The following is a 17,986-nucleotide window of genomic DNA, read 5'->3' as shown; positions in this document are numbered from 1 at the left end:
TGATACCCGTAATGGAGTACTGAATACTGTTTCATCACCCATACGTCCATGTCAAAGTGGTTCGTACAATTTTTTTCGATGGTCCAGACGTGTTCAAAACCTTCCCACCGTACGATGTGACGTATTCCAACCGGGGAAAGGCCGTGGCATTTCCGTGGTTTCATGAATATCCGAGGGCATTTGTGTCTAAAGGCCATTCCGTTGTTAAAAGTTACCGCCAACTACCTCTCGCTTTCCGTCCACCGACACCCTTCCCCGGTCACCTGCAGACGGCTCTCGCAACCACTCGCTCCAATGAGACCCACCCTCAAAGATTGAGAACCAGTTCCACCAAACAAAAAAAAAATTGAGCACTAGACAAAAAAATTTAAAAAAAGATAGGACTTTAATAATATATATTTGTATACAAAACTAAGAATAGAGTGTAATAATGAAGGAGAGATGGGCAATTCAAGAATTATTTAATGATTGAGTAATTTATTTTTATTTTTTTATTTCCTCGGTGGGCAAGTCTACCTCGCGGTGACCGGACCTGCTTCCCTCTAAACAACTCCCGCACTCCCGCTCTCACTCTCTCATCTCCCTCAGTTCTGGATGCACTCGCGTCTATAAGCTTCAGAGCGACGCAGAACGCGAGAGAGAGAGAGCTGGAGATTTCGGATCTCGACCCTGCGATAAAATATAGTACAATAGAAGTGTGCGAAGTCCGCCGGGAAGTTCCCTCTGCGGCATTTTTAATTTAAATGTCGGGGGCGGAGTCTTTCGTCCGAAGCTTCGGCAGTGGAGGAAGCTAAGAAGGGGAAACGAGAACAGAAAAAACTCTTTCCGGTGCGTAACTCTCTCTCTCTCTCTCTCGCTTCATCTCTTTTGCCCAAGCTTTCTGATTGTCTCCGCCTCCACCTTTTCTTGATTCTTAGAAGAATCATCATTTTTTTCTTCCTTTTTTTAATCTATTCAAATTCTTGGAAGATCTGGATAGCTCGATCACGGCGCTTCCGAGTAGCATTTCTTGAAATCTTGTGCCATTTGATTTCTCTTGTGTCCTCATTTGGTTGAGAAGTTGAGTTTGCTGAAGTGGAGGCTAGAAAGGTTTGAGTTCGAATTGGATTGGAGCTGCCTTTTGCTAGTTTTGATGTATTTTGGCTTGCTTCTTGTTTCTCTGTTGGTGTTTGAGTAGATTTAAGAGGTCTATGGATTTGCATTCGGTTTTTGAATAGCATGTGGAGAAATCCGATCGTTTCTTGAGTTTGAGAGCCTGAATTTTTTTTCATTCAGCGGATCCATAATCCGACGCTTTAATCTCCTGGATCGCATTTCATTTTCTGTTTATTTTGGCAGTTTGGACTTTGATTTCTTTGGTTATAATGCAACTAGATAGAGCTGATCATGAGGCTTTTTTACTTCTTTGTTCTCCTCGTTATGGTAGCCGATGCTTCTGTTTGGAAGATTGTTTGGGTCTGTATGTGACCTAGATTTGGCGTCAGGTTGGAAGCCAAGGCCCCAGGGAGTTTCTATTTGTTATTTCTAGCAAGTCCAGAGTCACAACTGTTGGCGCTTTTTTACTCCTTTGTTCACGTCGTTATGGTAGCCGATGCTTCTGTTTGGAAGATTGTTTTGATCTGTATCTGACCTAGATTTGGCTTCAGGTTGGAAGCCAAGGCCTCAGGGGAGCTTCTATTTGTTATTCCTAGCGAGTCCAGAGGCACAACTGTTGGCTATGTTTTGAGTTACAAACGTGGGACTCCGATCAGTGAACCTAAGTTTCTTGATATTGTACATGCTATGACTATATTTTGAGTTACAAACGTGGGACTTCGATCAGTGAACCTAAGTTTCTTGATATTGTACTATGACAAGAAAACAAAATATAGGGTCACCATTCGGTAAGATTTTTTTGATTCTGCTTTTTTGGACCTATGTATTATAGATTTGTGTTGAGGAGTAATACTCCCACATCAGATAGGTTAAGGACTCTTATGGTTCTTGTATACTTTTGGGCCCATCCATCTAATTGCTCTGGTTTTTAGATAGAATCTTAACATGGTATTAGAGTCTACTGACCTTTCTTACCTACCAAAATCTCCACACTCCCATTTACTAATCCACGTGTCACCTCTTGTTCCGGGTTCCATCCCTCAGGCTTTACACATAAGAGGGGGTGTTGAAGAATAATAGTTCTACATCGGATAGGTTAAGGACTCTCATGGTGCTTATATACTTTTGGACCCATTCATTTAATTGCTCGTTAGGATCTGAACTAGCTAAAAATTTAAGTCTGATGGTTGCAAGTATTCCAGAACTGCTTTAGAATAGATGCTTGCTTTTAGTCCGCATAATAAGTGTTCTGGTTACCTTGCTTTGTGGCTTCTAGTTATCGTTTGTTCTTTTCGAAATGTTTCAGTGGAGTAAGTAACTGTTACTATTCCTTATTCTTTATTAGATCTTGTTCAAGTACTGGATCAAATTAATTCTTTAATCTGCATAATTACTAAGATATCTATGATTTTGTATCCCCCAAAGCCTATGCCTATTTAGATCTTCATGGTAGTAAGGTTAGATACCAGTACTATGCATGTTTATGCATAAAGAAGTTCAGTTTTCTCTTATCTGTTGAAGGTTAATGTTGCAATGATATAGCTTGTCCTACAAATGAGGAAGAAACTTGTTTCCCATCACTGCAAAATTTACTTTAGAACCAACTCAATTCATTAAAACTGTTGCAGAAGTCTCTGTTGACACTATTTCCGTCTGCTTCATGGATTTCCCTCCAAATGTAGTCTTACATCCTTACTCCCCAAAGTTCTATACATTAACAAAGTCCAGCTTATTTTTGCGACATTCCATATTTCATATAGATATAATTTATGTATAAAGGAAAATCCTTAAAGCTTTCACATTATGTCTCAGGGTTTACCCATAGCCTTATTCAAGTTTTATCACCTCCCGACCTTATGCTTTGCTGTTTAGGTATTGCAAGAAACCAGGTTAAATCGGCTCCCCTAGGATGATACTTCAAACACTAGTTTCAAAAGAAGTGAACATGAATTAAGCTGTAGATCTCATCAGTCTGGATCAACTTCTTAGTCTATAGAGCGCCAAATTGTTTAAAGAAGCACTATATAATCACATAGAGTTCCGATAATTATCTGCCTATTCTAGTTAACTGTGGTTTTGTCATACATGGTTGAGAGAAGTTAAAAAGGTTTGACTAGAGGATTTGTTTTCCCAACCTAATATGTATTATAAAAGAAAGAAGATCAGTGGAAAGGGGAAACTATATGAATTCATTGGATTGCAGTACAGATAGAAATACTTGATATCAGTCCTAGTTCTCCATATGCTTTTTTTTTTCCAGTCCAATATTAAACATGTAACATTGAGTTGAAACATTGCCCGACATACTATCTGGTCCAGAAGTATGTTCTAGTACGGCAGATTTGGTCTGCATAAACAATGTGATGTCTATATTTTTCAACGACCTGGTAGAATCTAGTTCATCACTTTAAGCTTTGTTCTGAAGCTTTTCTTTATATATAGAATGCCAAACTGGCATCATGTGGTTGCTGTAAATAAAAGATTGCTTTCTGTTCCTATTATATTATGCCCTCCCGTTCTCTAGGTTTTTGGGAAATCAAAAAATGGCATGTGCATTGCACTTTATGCTCAGCTAATTATTTGACAAATTATTTCTACTGATTTTTATAATTAATTACTTTTAACTGAATTTTTGGTTCTATCAATGATTTTATGTTGATAGATACATTATTTTTAGCCAGCTATAATTCAGCCAATAATTTTGGGTGAACCAACCTTTTGTCATTTCCGGGGTGCAAAATCAAAGTTTATGGACCATTCTGCATTTGTGAAGTTCCTTATAGGTTCATATCTGTAGAAAATTGTAGGTGAAACATAAAATCTGAAATTTATTCAAGGACCTATTTAATCTCTGAGCATTCATTTGTGCTTATCTGCTGTTCCTTCTTGTATTTTATATCAAATCTTATATTATTCAGATTACTCCAATTATGTTTAAAAGTCCAATGAAGAATTGATCTAGTTTTAAAACCCCCCTCCCCCCGTTTATAGGTCTTCATCTTGGGTTTTTGGGAACTCCAATCTAAATTTTACATGGAATATTGAGGCATCTAAACTGCTTATTTTATTAAACCTAGCGGTCTGCCGACCTGGTCGGTAGCCGTACGGACGGTTACATATAAACGTTCACCAATATGGTGAACGTTTTTAGCTCGTACTGGTGACGGTCGTTCGACAGTCTGGAAGTCCTTCCACATATGGTCACTCAACCGAGGTTCCAGGTGCTTCTGATGTCCTTGGCCTTTGTGCCACAGGTGCAGAGGCTTTCAGTGCCACCTCATCATCAAATTAGTATTTGAGAGTGTTTATGTATGTTTGATTTAATTTGAAAATTTTATGTTCTTCATCTATATTGTTTTATTAATTGCTCATACTTAACTTAACCTAACATAAAAATCAAAAAAATCAAAGTGAAGAATCCAAAAAAAAAAAACGATATGTCAACCAGCCGATTATCGTAGTATCGTTGTTACTTAGGGTCTCATGTTGTCTTGTCAAAGGGTGTGCACTATTATATTTTGCGAGTTCATCTTGTTTGAAGTTTCAGTGCTTATATTGTTTTATTCTTGCAACTTAAGAACCATATCATGTAATTTCATGATTACCGATTATTAGTTTGTCTTTTACTTTGGAATAGCTGCTGGAAATGTTTGATTTACCTTGCATTTGCAGGTATTTCAGGCTCACTGGGAATGCTCAAGGATCACCCAATGTTCATTTCAGGTTGCAGAAGGTGCATGAAAAGCAACTCATAGTACACAAGCGTGAAATGCCTTTATCAGGCAATCTACTGTTCCTTTGATTACACTCAAGTTTGACATGTGAAAGCTTAAGTAGGCTCCCGACATTCAATTAATAAGGAGACAATAATTTGAAGCTCACATTGAAAATTTAGGCTTAAAGCCTCAGACACAAGGTCATATTCCAAGTACTACAGTAAGTACTTTAAATGCAGGTTCTGTTTCTTAACTATCTAAAGATATGGTTAGAGATCATGCCATTGACATGCGCAGGTCTGAAGTGTTCTAATTAATTCAAGTCCCTGTGAAATGGGTGCCAAAGAAAATGGAGAGGAAAGAGATTACCGTTCGAGTGATGTGGAAAAAGAAGTCAAACAGGGAAAGGAAGGAAAATCAAATTATGAGCCTGCAAGTGATTCTCTTTCATCTCAAGGGGAGGCTCAGAGTAATGGAGATAACAAGGTAAAAAGAGTTTCAAGGGTTCCCAAAAGACTCACAAAAAAGGAATCAGCAGAAAATCGTCCTCATGCATCAAGAGTTGTTACCAATCATCCAGAATCCAAAAAACTGCAATTTAAAATGTCAAATAACAGTCAAAGGAAATCTCAAAAACCAAATGAAGCTGCTTCAACACCTAAGACCATCAATAATAAGAAACCAGAGAATGTGAAGATCCCTTCTAGACCTTCATCAGAGTTATCTGAAGGAACTAATGGTAAGACCATTGAAGAGGTTAAAGAGATAGATATCTTGGATGAGGCTCCAAATTGTGATCAGAGTGTTGAAACAGATGAAGAAACAGTTGATGCAGAAGAGAATAATCCAGATGATGACAGAGCCAGTACAAATAAAAAAATCAATGAGATGGAACAAAGAATGAAGAAACTCGAGGAGGAGCTCAGAGAAGTAGCTGCTCTTGAGATTTCTCTCTATTCCATGGTACCAGAACATGGAAGTTCAGCTCATAAGGTCCACACACCTGCCCGGCGTCTTTCAAGGCTATATATTCATGCTTGCAAGCACTGGTCTCGGGACAAGAGGGCCACTGTTGCAAAAAACACAGTGTCAGGCCTTGCATTGATTGCTAAATCATGTGGTAATGATGTTCCAAGGTAAATAAGCTATTACTTTTTAGCTAAGGATATTAATATATTTTCTTGTTTCTAGACTAACAACCATTTGGTTTTATTTAAGGTTGACTTTCTGGCTATCAAACACAGTTGTCCTGAGAGAGATAATTTCTCAAACATTTGGCAATATGTCCCTCTTAAATCCAACCATGAGAGCTTTTGAGTCAATTGGTGGTGCAAAGAAAACTGAAGGGAAATTGACCCCACTAAAATGGAGGAACAATGCTGGAAACAGACAAGCAAAAGTTTTTGGTTTTATGCAGCAGATAGATGACTGGCAAGAGACAAGTACATTTACAGCTGCGCTGGAAAAGATCGAATCTTGGATCTTTGCCCGAATCATAGAATCAGTATGGTGGCAGGTAAAATTGCAAATTATATATAATTTTTTTGTGACATTAGCATATTTCTTGGAGCATTTGTAGCATTAGCTGCCAGATACTCTGCATGATTCGTGTACTATGTAAATTATACAGAGAATATATAGGTAAGTAGTAGTCAACTTATATAAGGCAAGTGGTTCTCTAGCACATGGAGACATTTATATACAATGCCCAAAAAAAAGGGATGATCAATTAATATTAAATGATTAGGCATCCATCAGAGCAATTTTCTCATACAATTCCATCCAGAAAAAGCATCCAACAGTCATTTTTCCATTTTTAAGGTTGTAATTTCCTGTTTCAAATAAATAACAGAGATTTGGTGATTACATGTTACTGTTATGAGATGTAGCACCAGAGGAACTCATTTGCCACTCTTATTAGAAAACATATCCAACAGAATGGTTTCTCTTCTGGAAGATCGGCACCTATAAACATGTCTATGGCAAGCGCTACAAAATCATGAAATGTGTGTTAGGTAGAGCAAAGAGCAAGGTTTACTGGATTTGCATCGAGTGGAGCCTTGAAATCATTACATCGATATTATTCTGTTTGGATTTATGTATCTAGTCATTGTTTTTAATTGGCATGTAACTAGCATCTTAGAATTGTAATAGACTTGAGAATACTTGATTTTATGTAATGATGGATGACAGCTAGTCTTGCTGATTGTAAGGTGTAAGTATGGAACTTACTGCAGTTTGGCGGGTTACTTATGTGGTGCATGAATTCTTAGGACGTTAGAGTGAGATATATGGGATCCGGACTTTTGATGTAAGAGAAATATGTCATAAACTGGGGTTAAAAGAAAAGTTCATGCGTGTTGGTTGACAATAGACTTCTTGATGGTAGTTAATGTGATATGCCACTTGTTGCAAGAGTGGTAGATGGAACTCATATTAAATTAATGAGGAAGGAGATATCATTAGGGTTTGGGTTTATTGGAAATTATGCATCAGAAGAATATCATGCGTATGGAAAGATTCTTGGATAATTGAAGGGTAGTTTGTGAAGTGTTAGATAGGGTGTCCGTGGAGGCTGTCAGGCAGGAAGATAATTCTGAAAAGCTGTGAGTTGTGGGAACTTCTTCCTTGAGGCAATATAAACATGGAAAGAAGTTTGCTTCATGCAACCCTCCTAAAGTTGCTTCAGCTGTTGATCATGTATTACATAAGATTCAAGGCTTCAATATTCTTTTGGCTGGCCTCATATGGCAGTTTATTTACCTTGATTCAAACTCAAAAGAAGAAGAATCTCCTTAACTAGTTATGTCTTCTTCAGGAAATGTAAGGAGTAAGGACAATATACATGTCTAGTTTTCAAGCTTTTTGCAAAATCTGTGTAGGATATGCAACGTAATTTGGTAATGTTGGATTCTGTTAAAGACCTTCATGGTTGTTTCTGCTTTTCATCCTGTCTTCAAAAACTTTAGTAGCATGAAACATCTAGTCTTTGGAGAACTGGAATGTGAAAGGGAAAAAAATATAAATGCCCAGTTGTAGTATAAGACACATAGGTTGGTGGCCATCTTGCTGTTTTCTTTTATTAACAAAAATAGAGCACACATTACATGCATGCATGTACATTAATGGCTATCTAGGTGTAGCTTTCCATTTTTATTAGTAGCATATGTAATATGCTTTTTTCGCATTGAAGCTTACATAATTTTTGACGACATTGCAATATTTTGTGATCGTCTATTTAATTATGCTATAAATGTACAACCTGATGTAGTTGTTCTATGATTTCAAACATTAGTCAAGAAAATTACCAAAAGTAATTTTGATATTGTTGCCTGCTTGAGATTTTTTTTTTTTTTGAACATCATTTGAAATTTCCTGCCCATTTGGATTGAGGTCTGAGACTTTCTTTCAACTTTGCCTTAGCAAAAATCTTTTGTTATCATGTTCCAGATATTGACTCCACACATGCAATCTCCAACTGAAGAGATGTACACTACTAAAGGATATGGAAGATTGTTGGGTCCAGCTCTGGGTGATCAACAGCAAGGCAGTTTTTCTATTAACCTGTGGAAGAGTGCTTTTCATGATGCTTTTACCAGACTCTGTCCAGTTCGTGCTGGGGGGCATGAGTGTGGCTGTTTACCTGTATTGGCAAGAATGGTAGGAACCGACCAACTGCAACCTTTGCTTCTTCGCTTCATCACTCATGTTTGGTATATTATATGTTTGATTGTTTTGGAAGGTTAATTATGGTTTCTTTCATTTTGATTAGGTGATGGAACAATGTGCATCCAGATTAGATGTTGCCATGTTTAATGCCATTTTGCGTGAATCAGCCAATGAAATACCAACGGATCCTGTATCAGACCCAATTGTTGATCCAAAAGTTCTCCCAATTCCAGCTGGGGATTTGAGCTTTGGATCTGGTGCACAACTCAAAAATTTTGTATGCATCTTAATCAGATTCCTTTCATGCATTCACAAATAATACTTGCACTGCATCTTGTTTTATCAAGTAGGAATATGTTTGTTTGATGCTATGCTTAGAAACAGAATATTAGATATGACATGAAAATGAGGAACAAATATTCATGATGCATTTTCTTTGTTCAAAAACCCAGCAGTGGTGAGAACTTTTTTCTTGATATAAATCAGAAGTTAATTTGACATTCTTGTAGCAGGCCTTAGAGCAGAGCCATGTCCCTATGCATTCAGTCCACTGGTCGTTTTACAAATATGGCCCCAAATAGATGTGTAGAAATTTTGCTAAGTGAGCCAGTTGGCTGAGCTGCTTGCTTTTTGGAATATATAGGTGACCCTAGCCCAAAGTTCCCTGGTATTGTTCTTTAACTTGGTAAAAGGAAAATCCTTGTAGGAATTAATCCAGTGCACAGTAACTGCTGATTAGACTCTTCCCGGAGTTTCTTATGCTTTTTAATTTTGCAACTTCCAATCCTCTTCATATGGACGGTAGTTTCTTATGGTTGCCTTTGACTGCGGTCTACTACCAACAATGGTTTTCCAGTGTCTGGTTCTCCATGCACTCTTGATCCATCTGAGTTCGATTTTATGAGGTCCTTGACCATGAAATGAGATATCCATGTAACCCATTTCATGATATCCTTGGACTCAAATCACTTCTATGGCTTGATATTTCCTTTGAATTCTTGCATCCCAGGCACAATTTTATTTTGGATTCCCTGAATTGACTAGTTTCCAAACAAACCACTATGGCAACCATGCTTCTATCTGTTCCGTTGGTGCTCATTTCAGTCAAAAGTATTCCCATGAAATATCATATATGGATTCTAACCATGATTCTTTAAAGTTTAAACCCTCCCATATTCTTCTTGGCAAGTTTATGTTTTACTTTTTATTTTTGGTGTTGAATCAACCTACCTAGACACCACTTTAGTTTTTTGATCCCTTTTTAAACAAGTCAACCATAAACTTGAGTGGGTAAACTGCAGCTTTCACATATGGGTGTACAAATGTCTTCATATGAATCTCAGGACAGTAAATTTCTTTTGCTGTTGCCATGGACAGTTTAAAGATGTATAACTAGCTGAAATGCTCCTCTGCAGATTGGGAGTTGGTCCAGATGGTTGACAGATCTTTTTGGTATATATGCTGATGAGGATGATGACAGAAGGGAAGGGAGTCCTGAATTGAAATCTATTCGCCTACTTAATGAGTTGAGTAACCTTTTAATGCTCCCCAAGGACATGCTTCTTGAAAGGAGCATCAGAAAAGAGGTTAGCTTTTTGACATAAATCAATTTCGAAGTTTTCACCTTTTCAATATCCTCTTCTAATTTCTCTTGTTCATTAAAGTTCTGTCCTTCAATCGGTCTGCCCTTAATTACACGGATACTATGCAACTTCACACCTGATGAGTTCTGTCCAGATCCTGTCCCAGGTATTCTCCTGGAGGAACTGAATTCTGAGGTATGGTTCCTGGGCACTAAATGTCCTCTCCAGCTAATGACTAACTTTTATCATATCACAGTGATGCAATTATGATTTTATGTTTTTAACTTTCTATGTCGTTACTTAACATCAATTCTACTTTTGTGTTTTGTTAAGTACACTCACTACTAAAAAGAAAACCACCTAGGAAATGCATATTGGAACTCAGATCTTGCAGGAAACCTGCTTGCGGATGACAAACAATGGTAATAAACCTCTCCAGTTTCTGGTCCACTATATATGGTGAACTTCTATATCTGACACCTTGCACTGTGATAACTTCTTCTCGGTACCTGTGGAAAGACAGCTATCAGTTGATTCCTCAAATCTGATGTTGCGAATATGTTTATCTTCATCCTTCTGAACCGTCTCATCTCATTTGCAATGACCATAGCTGTAAATATGATGAAGCATAACATATGCCAGGAACATTTGACCTATCTCACCTGCTTTCCGCTATGATTTTTTTTATACCTGTATTGTTCTGGCAGATAATTTAGTTTGCATAGAATTACTGAGAGCTTTTGACTCTTTTAGGTGGCCAGGCACCATATTTGCTTGCCACTGCAGACTGGTTGAAGAAATCAGAGAAATTCATCCATTCTTCCTGGGCTTACTCAACTCAAAACACAAAATGTTCTTGGACTTGATCTAGCACTCATTCTTGCATTTCCTTTTCTGTTTGCTGAAGATTTGTTCTGTTTGCTGAATCAAATCTTCCATTTCCAAATTCTACTCTCTTGAATCCATGGGGACTCTTTCCAGAGCCTTCATCATATGTATCTGATCCAGCAGGTGCATTTTAGTTACTAGGAGTCATGGTTCAGTACCTGGCTCGGTTTAGTTACTTCACCTCACTTTCTGCCTGTGCCTTTTTAGACAAAAGACATGCATAAGAGGAGGTAATTTTGCAGTATAATTTATCAAGTAGCTTCTTCATCTCCACTAAACAATATCTAGCCAAATTGATTAGTGAAAAGAGCATACTCATCACCATGATGGCAACATAGTTGTTACCTTGGAGGGGGTCTACACTCCATGTCACTGCTAAACTTGCGACCAAAGTGGAAGGAATTCTTTAGTTTAAATGCTTCATGACCGCCATTTGTGTCTCTTGCAGAGCTTGTTGGAACGTCAGCCAACTGATAAGGACTTGATCAGCAGCTTCCCATGTAAAGCTGCTCCTGTTGTCTATTCACCCCCTTCACCAGCTGATGTTGTAGAGAAGGTGGGTGAAGCTGGTGGGAAAGCCGAGTTGGATCAGAGGGCATCAATGGTCCAGAGAAAGGGATACACCAGCGATGAGGATCTGGATGACTTAGATTCCCCCCTCACATCCATCATTGACAAAACTCCCCCCGTGTCCCCAATTCTCAGAGATGTAAACCAGAAAGAAAGTAAACATGCCAATGCAAGGTACAGACTCCTCAGAGAGGTGTGGTCTGCGGGCATGTGATCATAGGCCTTCCATGCATCTCCATTTTTGTAAAAAGAGGGCATTAGCAACGACAAAGAGGAGAACTGAGACACCAAAACACAATATATCAATGGCATCAAACTATTGAATAAGGACGATCTTAATCTCTCCATCTGTTAAGGTGGCAAACAATAAGGACAGATGATACTTCGTTGCTTAGATGTTTTGTATATCCCTAGCATTTGCATGTGTTCCTGTAAGCAAGAATAACACATACAGATGACAGTCAGATTGTTTACTGAGCATGCTTGTTTTTTTGTATAGCCCATTGTACTTACAGGACTTGAAGCTGTATTTCAATGTTTTTGGTTGGGAGTGGGAAATAAATTCTATTTTACCTTTGTAAGGACACTGTGCTGAAATCAAAGCAGGCCAATTCTAGGACCAACTGAATTCTGCATTCTTTCATTAAGTAGTTTTGATGATTAGTTCTTCCTGTATCTTCACACACCTCACTTTATCATTCTGTAATTGCTCGAGGTAGTTGCTCCCAATTGTCAAAGCGGTGCCGCCTTCATGCTAAAAGAGGTATTTTGGGATCAACCTCATCTGGCTCCCAAGCTCCCTCCCTCTTGGAACGAGACATGAGAGCTCTTGCGTCCCTAGTCACACATTTAATTCAATGCTGGCAATTTGGGTTAGGCTGCACTCAAGACTGGTTTCAAGCTTCAGCAGGGAAGTCCGGACCGGTATCCTGCAGTGCTTGCGATTCCATACCATTCCGAAACAAGTTCGGTCTGAAATCATTTCAACCTCATTTGAAGTTAAAACGAGGGCTATGAGTCACCTATTTCTTTGCACAAATGCTGCCCATTTGGATGCGAATCAACTTGGGTCTCCATCCCTATGCATGGATTGACACAGGATGATGCTTGTCTGGCAATAATATCGCCAATTTTTCAGAAGTTCCCATTTTCTAGCAAAGGCGTTCTGCAAGTCGATTTAAAGGGATTATGAGGCCAAGATGCGCCCAATCACCATATGGTCACAAAAACACATTGAATCAGAAAGATCAGCTGGCGGCCACCTATCTGAATTGGAAGCTTCACTACCAAACAAAGAATGACGGGCGTCTGCTGCTTTGGCCCATTTCTCAATCTTGATCCAGTAAGCTAATTGAGGTAATTAAAAAGTCCAAACATGCAATTTTGAAGTGAATAATTGAATAAATGCAGACTACACCCAAACAAGCAACTGCCAACAGATTACTATTCAGAACTTGTAAACAGTACATGGTTTGATAAAATGAGACTGAGCAAGAAAATTCTTAAATATTTCTTAGAGTCAGCAACGGAGATTCTCATTGTTCAACACTCAAATTGCATCCAAAACTCCCTACAAATCTGAATAATCTTAATAACCTCAAAAGAGGGCATACACTTGCCAAGAATTCAGTCTGCTTCCTCAACAATCTTAGTTCCTAATCCTTTTAACCCCTCTGGGGGAACCTCGGCAACAGTCACCAAAGAGTAGAGCTCTTCTTTTGCATCCTCCTCCTCGTTCCTTTTGCGGGCAATCCTCACGCGAACCCGTCTAGGAACACTTCGGATCCCTCTGCTCCAGATATGCTTGTTGAGCTTCACATCAACCCTCACATCTGTTGTGCCCATTGCCTTCTGTGCAAACTTTCTGATCTCCTTAATGGCCTTGGGAGCCATCTTCTTGAAGGTGCTGTTCACAAATCACAAAGCAGGCAGATGTGGGTAACACTTGTGGAATGATAACAAATGCAAATACAACAATAAACAACTAAAAATGTCGTGTGAAGTCTGGTCATGCACTTGACTACAGGAAAGATTATTAACAAAATTCAGACTCAACTGCTCAGATAAAGAGTCAATACTATAAGAGGAAAAAAAAGGTTCATGAAAAACCAACTTGAGTGGTATTATGAGGCATGCTGCCCCATGTATACCACATGAATCCGAACTAGGGGTGGCAATCGGGTCGGGTCGGACATAAACGGATTGGATCAGATGTTAAACGGGTCAGAAAAGTATAAACCTGAATCCGACTTGTTTATTAAACAAGTTAGAAATTACAACCTGAATCCGACCTGTTTATTAAACTGGTAATCCGACCCGACCCGATCCGACCCGTTTAACTTGTTTAATAAACAGGTCGGGTTTGCTTTTCTGACCCGTTTCACCAAATGGAGAGAGAGAGAGAGAGATGGGAGGGTGGGGTATTGGATTTCCTTCCAGCAAGAAGAGAGAGAGGGGCACTGGGGGTTCGACGGAGAGAGAGAGAGACAAAGAGGTGGGGGGTTGGGGACCTTGGGGTTTCTTTCGGCAAGAGGAGATATGGAGAGGTTGGAGGGTTCGACGAAGAGAGAGAGAGAGAGAGATGGGAGGGTTCGACGGAGAGAGAGAGGTGCCTGCTTCGATAGATCAGGCTGGGCTTAAGGCTTAAGGCTTGAGGGGAATGGATTGGTGGTGGCAACGCTGGAGGAGGGTTTGTGATGGGGTTTGTGGGTGGGGGGAGGATAGAGGGAGTGGGGCATACCGATTAAGAGGGCGCCTCTAAAGTCAGCGGCGACGAGGTCGGAGGCGGCGATCCTTGGATCTCAGCGGAGAGGGTGAGGCCGAGATCGACGACAGCAGAGATGGAAAGATTGGGTTCGGCAAGGAAGTGATTCGAGAACAAGGTTGGCCGCCACCGCCGCCGGAGCCATGGCCTTCTTTCCCATCTCTTCTTCTCTCCACTCGCTTGAATCTCTTGATGTAGCCGTCGATGATCTCATCCCGGGTGAGACTGGGATCGGGGGGGGGGGGGGGGGGTCCATGACGATGAGCCAGTGCTCGAAGTCGCACTGAGGGAAGAGAGCTCGGGCGGCGCCAGGCGAAGAATCCGGAGGAGAGCTGGAGAGGAGAGGGGAGACCGAGAGAGGGACATTGAAGCCCTAAGGACCAGTCACTTGTGAGTCGTGCCCCCAAAGTGAAATCAGGCCAAGGTGGAGTGTGATGCGGGCATGCAGTTGGGAGTTGGGCCGGCCATGGGCCTTGTCTTCTGGCCCTTATCTATCAGCCCAACAGTTAAACAAGTTATACGGGTTAAACAGATCGGACATCTAAAATATGTATCCGACCCAATTAATAAACATGTTAAACGGGTCAACCTGTTTACGATCCGAACCTGTTTAGGCCAAATCCAAACCTGTTTATGGCGGGTCGAATACGGGTCGGGTTGGCAGGTCGGATCATATTTTGCTGCCCCTAATCCCAACCAAGCATAGATATTTTGCAGCCCTGATTGGGAGATTAGACTTCCCTAGTCCATGTCTGAACTGGAGAGGATCCAAAGCCAAACTTAAAATTGATTCAAGCTACCCAAAACCTTGTATTGCTTGCATTTTGTGAAAAATCGCAAAACCAAAAAACTCGAGTTAAGATATATTTTTAACAAATGAAAAATTGTTTATTCCACAAGAATTTTAAGATTTCAAAGAGAGCATCTAACTATTTTCTAACTTGTTATTCTTGTAAATTTTTTACTTTATGCATATTAGAATTCTAACACTTGGGTTATTTTTGCAAATATTTTTGAAATACTGATGCAGCTTTCTCGAGCACTAGTAAACCTCCTTCCTATTCAAGTTTGTCAACATACTCAAGAAATGTAATGATGTAAGACTGAGAGATTAGAAAGTGTTCTGCATTCAACAATAAAATAAACATAGAACAATATTTAATCTAGATTATGTGGCTCATTAGACAAACTCATGTGCATCATGCTTAACCATTAGAAAAGTAGAGCTTAAAATTTCAAGAGTATGAAAAAGAATTCATCATACATCATCATGCCTTCTAAAATGCTACTTAATGTCATGAACAAAGAAATGCCAACCAGTCACCGTGACAATATAGAGTTGGCATGAAAGTAACCAACAAGTCACTCATCTGTTGATCCACAGAATCCAGTTAACTATTATCAGAAATAATACTAAGCATATGATGTGACCTACACTTCTAAGTTCCAGAATGACCAACTAGAGTTAGTTCTTATATTTGTTTTATGATTTAACAATCACAGGTGGGAAATGTGAAAAAGATGCTTGATGCATACCTATGACCTAAAATACTGTCAGTACAAATACCTAACGAACTACAAATGTGCCCAAACTTTATGAGTATCCAACCATGATGAGTTATTAAATTCCCATTACCCACAACTGGGTGTCTTGGCTATCATAAAGAAGCATGAATCTGCCACCTTAATTTCAAACTACCAATATGTGAGAAAATTAGCTGCTGCTGATGATGTAGAACAAATCAATGGTATATATTTGTTAATACTCTAACAAAAATGCAGCTATATCCTACCATAAATTACTAGAGTTTGGCACATGCAATGTGTGTGACAGGTTGCAATCAAGTAATGGATGATTTTGACCTTTCAAACTTGATTTATTATTTATCTGAAGCGATAAATGCACATACAATTTTGAAAACTGTGTTTCCCTGGCATCTTTTAACAATAAGTAGGTATACTGATAAAAGATGGGAATAGTACATGTTCAATTCCACAGGATCAAACAGGTGTGTTCTAACACATGGTAGAGAAAGCAAACAAAAAACTACCAATGTATTGCTAGCACTGCATGCATGTCATTGTGCATGGTTTTTCAATGCAGCTTACAACTAGTTAAGATTGCATTTATAGGGCCCATGAAACACACTTTTTGTCACATATAGACCTCTAGTAATTATCTTTTCTTAGACAACATTTTATAGACAAATAGAAACCAAGAAGGCATATCACACAAAAGAAGAATTCTTTTGACATATCGTGTATAAGGATGACAGACCAATGTTTGACTAAATGGATGTACACTGTCATCACAGTATCCAAGGTAATCGTGTGTGCAGGCGTCCGCATGCACCACCCTGGATGTTGCCATGGAGGTTTTGTCCATTTATTCAAGCATCCACAGTCCAAAAATTAAAATGGGGCATAACTAAACAAACAAGTAAAATCTTTATTCCTTACAAAAACTGCATCGGTTAACCATGTATCGCATCAATTCATCTCCTCTTATAGATTCATCATGTGCTGGCTTGAAGATGAAACTTAAAGAAAATCTCCGTTCTTTTAGCGTTAAAATTTTAAAGTCCTCCATCCGTCTAATCTCGAGTATAATCAGTCCCGCCCCATACACTTCTAATCCCGTCCCCCTTTCATCCTCACAAATCTTCCAGATCCCTTTCAAAAATGACATCACAAGCGATAATAAACAAAGGCAATGCAGCCATGCGTTCAGTTTTAATCCAAGAAAGGACTCACAATGCATTCGTAGCCATCAAATTTAACTAAACAGAAAGATGCATAACCAACGAGCATGAGAGCTGGTGTTAATCTTCCCACCAAATGAATGAAGTAACACTAACAGAGGGCAGATCACGAAGATAAGATTAAGAGAGAGAGAGAGAGAGAGAAATCGAGAGAAATCCAAGAAAACAGATGGGGAACTATGAGAAAAGTCTTATTGAGATGAATACATCCCCGATTTAAATGTTTCCTAATGGAATAAAAAAGTTTGGGGAAGGAGGGGAGGAAAATACCATCCATGGAGGCGTTTGTGGAGGTTGACGGTGTACTCCCTCGTGACAACCTCCTCCTTCCGCCCCTTGCTCGCCTTCTCCACCATTGTCGTCGCGGCGGCTCTCTTAAACCCTAAGCTGAGAGACCCGCGGCTGAAGAAGAAACCCTAAACCGCGAGAGCGAAGATGATATACTCGCGTATCTTCATAAAAGGCCTGGCATTAGAGTAAATGACGAAACCACCCTCACGTGCCTGCCTTCCCTTCAGGCAACTGAGGTGCACGTGAGATAGCAAGAAAGATCGGTTGACTTTCCCTGTACGAGATTGCAGGCCCGGCTAAAAAAAAGAGTGACGCTATTTGTCCCAAAACGCAGCAGGTTTTAAAATTAAAAAGCAAAATACTATATAGCGAATCTGGCACCGATCCATGAGCTGCTCAAATAAAACTTTTAGAATGGTAAGCCGCAAAGAACGCCATCTAATCTACCGTACTGGCAAATTTTTTAGACCATAATCAATTTGGTAAAATGCTATATGTTGATGCCTGCTATGTTTTCTTGAGCTCTATTTTTTGCACTGAACTACATGCAGCTTAGGAAGCTATAGTGTTAGTAATTTCCAAATTTAGATATTCTTGCTTTATTCTTGGAGGAGATTTTCTGACCATAATTCAATGGTTAAAGAAGAG

At 39.4% G+C, this 17,986-nt stretch overlaps 2 protein-coding genes across 4 annotated transcripts; one reads left to right on the top strand and one right to left on the bottom strand.

Annotated features, from left to right (window-relative positions):
- Window positions 1–562: 562 nt before the first annotated feature.
- On the top strand, window positions 563–12,164 carry LOC103711377. Of its 3 annotated transcripts, none has more exons than XM_039117481.1 (9): window positions 563–828; window positions 4,777–5,011; window positions 5,109–5,947; window positions 6,030–6,327; window positions 8,262–8,471; window positions 8,584–8,757; window positions 9,896–10,066; window positions 10,145–10,258; window positions 11,400–12,164. In XM_039117481.1, the coding sequence occupies exons 3-9, from the start codon at window positions 5,145–5,147 to the stop codon at window positions 11,733–11,735; spliced, it is 2,106 nt and encodes a 701-aa protein (XP_038973409.1). In that variant the 5' UTR covers window positions 563–828; window positions 4,777–5,011; window positions 5,109–5,144; the 3' UTR covers window positions 11,736–12,164. The 3 variants fall into 3 exon arrangements, with proteins under 3 accessions (XP_038973409.1, XP_008795714.2, XP_008795713.2); XM_008797492.4 differs by having other exon boundaries at window positions 564–828; window positions 4,777–5,031; window positions 11,400–12,144; XM_008797491.4 differs by having other exon boundaries at window positions 564–828; window positions 4,769–5,031; window positions 11,400–12,144.
- Window positions 12,165–12,933: 769 nt separating this feature from the next.
- Window positions 12,934–17,599, bottom strand: LOC120105221 (60S ribosomal protein L31). The gene is made up of 2 exons (XM_039117482.1): window positions 17,318–17,599; window positions 12,934–13,427 (listed from the first exon to the last, which is right to left on the bottom strand). Exons 1-2 carry the CDS (start codon window positions 17,401–17,403, stop codon window positions 13,148–13,150), a joined length of 366 nt encoding a protein of 121 aa, XP_038973410.1. The 5' UTR covers window positions 17,404–17,599; the 3' UTR covers window positions 12,934–13,147.
- Between the last annotated feature and the right edge of the window lie 387 nt (window positions 17,600–17,986).

The sequence above is a fragment of the Phoenix dactylifera genome, unplaced genomic scaffold (assembly GCF_009389715.1).
Source record: "Phoenix dactylifera cultivar Barhee BC4 unplaced genomic scaffold, palm_55x_up_171113_PBpolish2nd_filt_p 000237F, whole genome shotgun sequence".
Classification (NCBI taxonomy): domain Eukaryota; kingdom Viridiplantae; phylum Streptophyta; class Magnoliopsida; order Arecales; family Arecaceae; genus Phoenix; species Phoenix dactylifera.
This window is presented reverse-complemented; position numbering and strand designations above follow the sequence as displayed.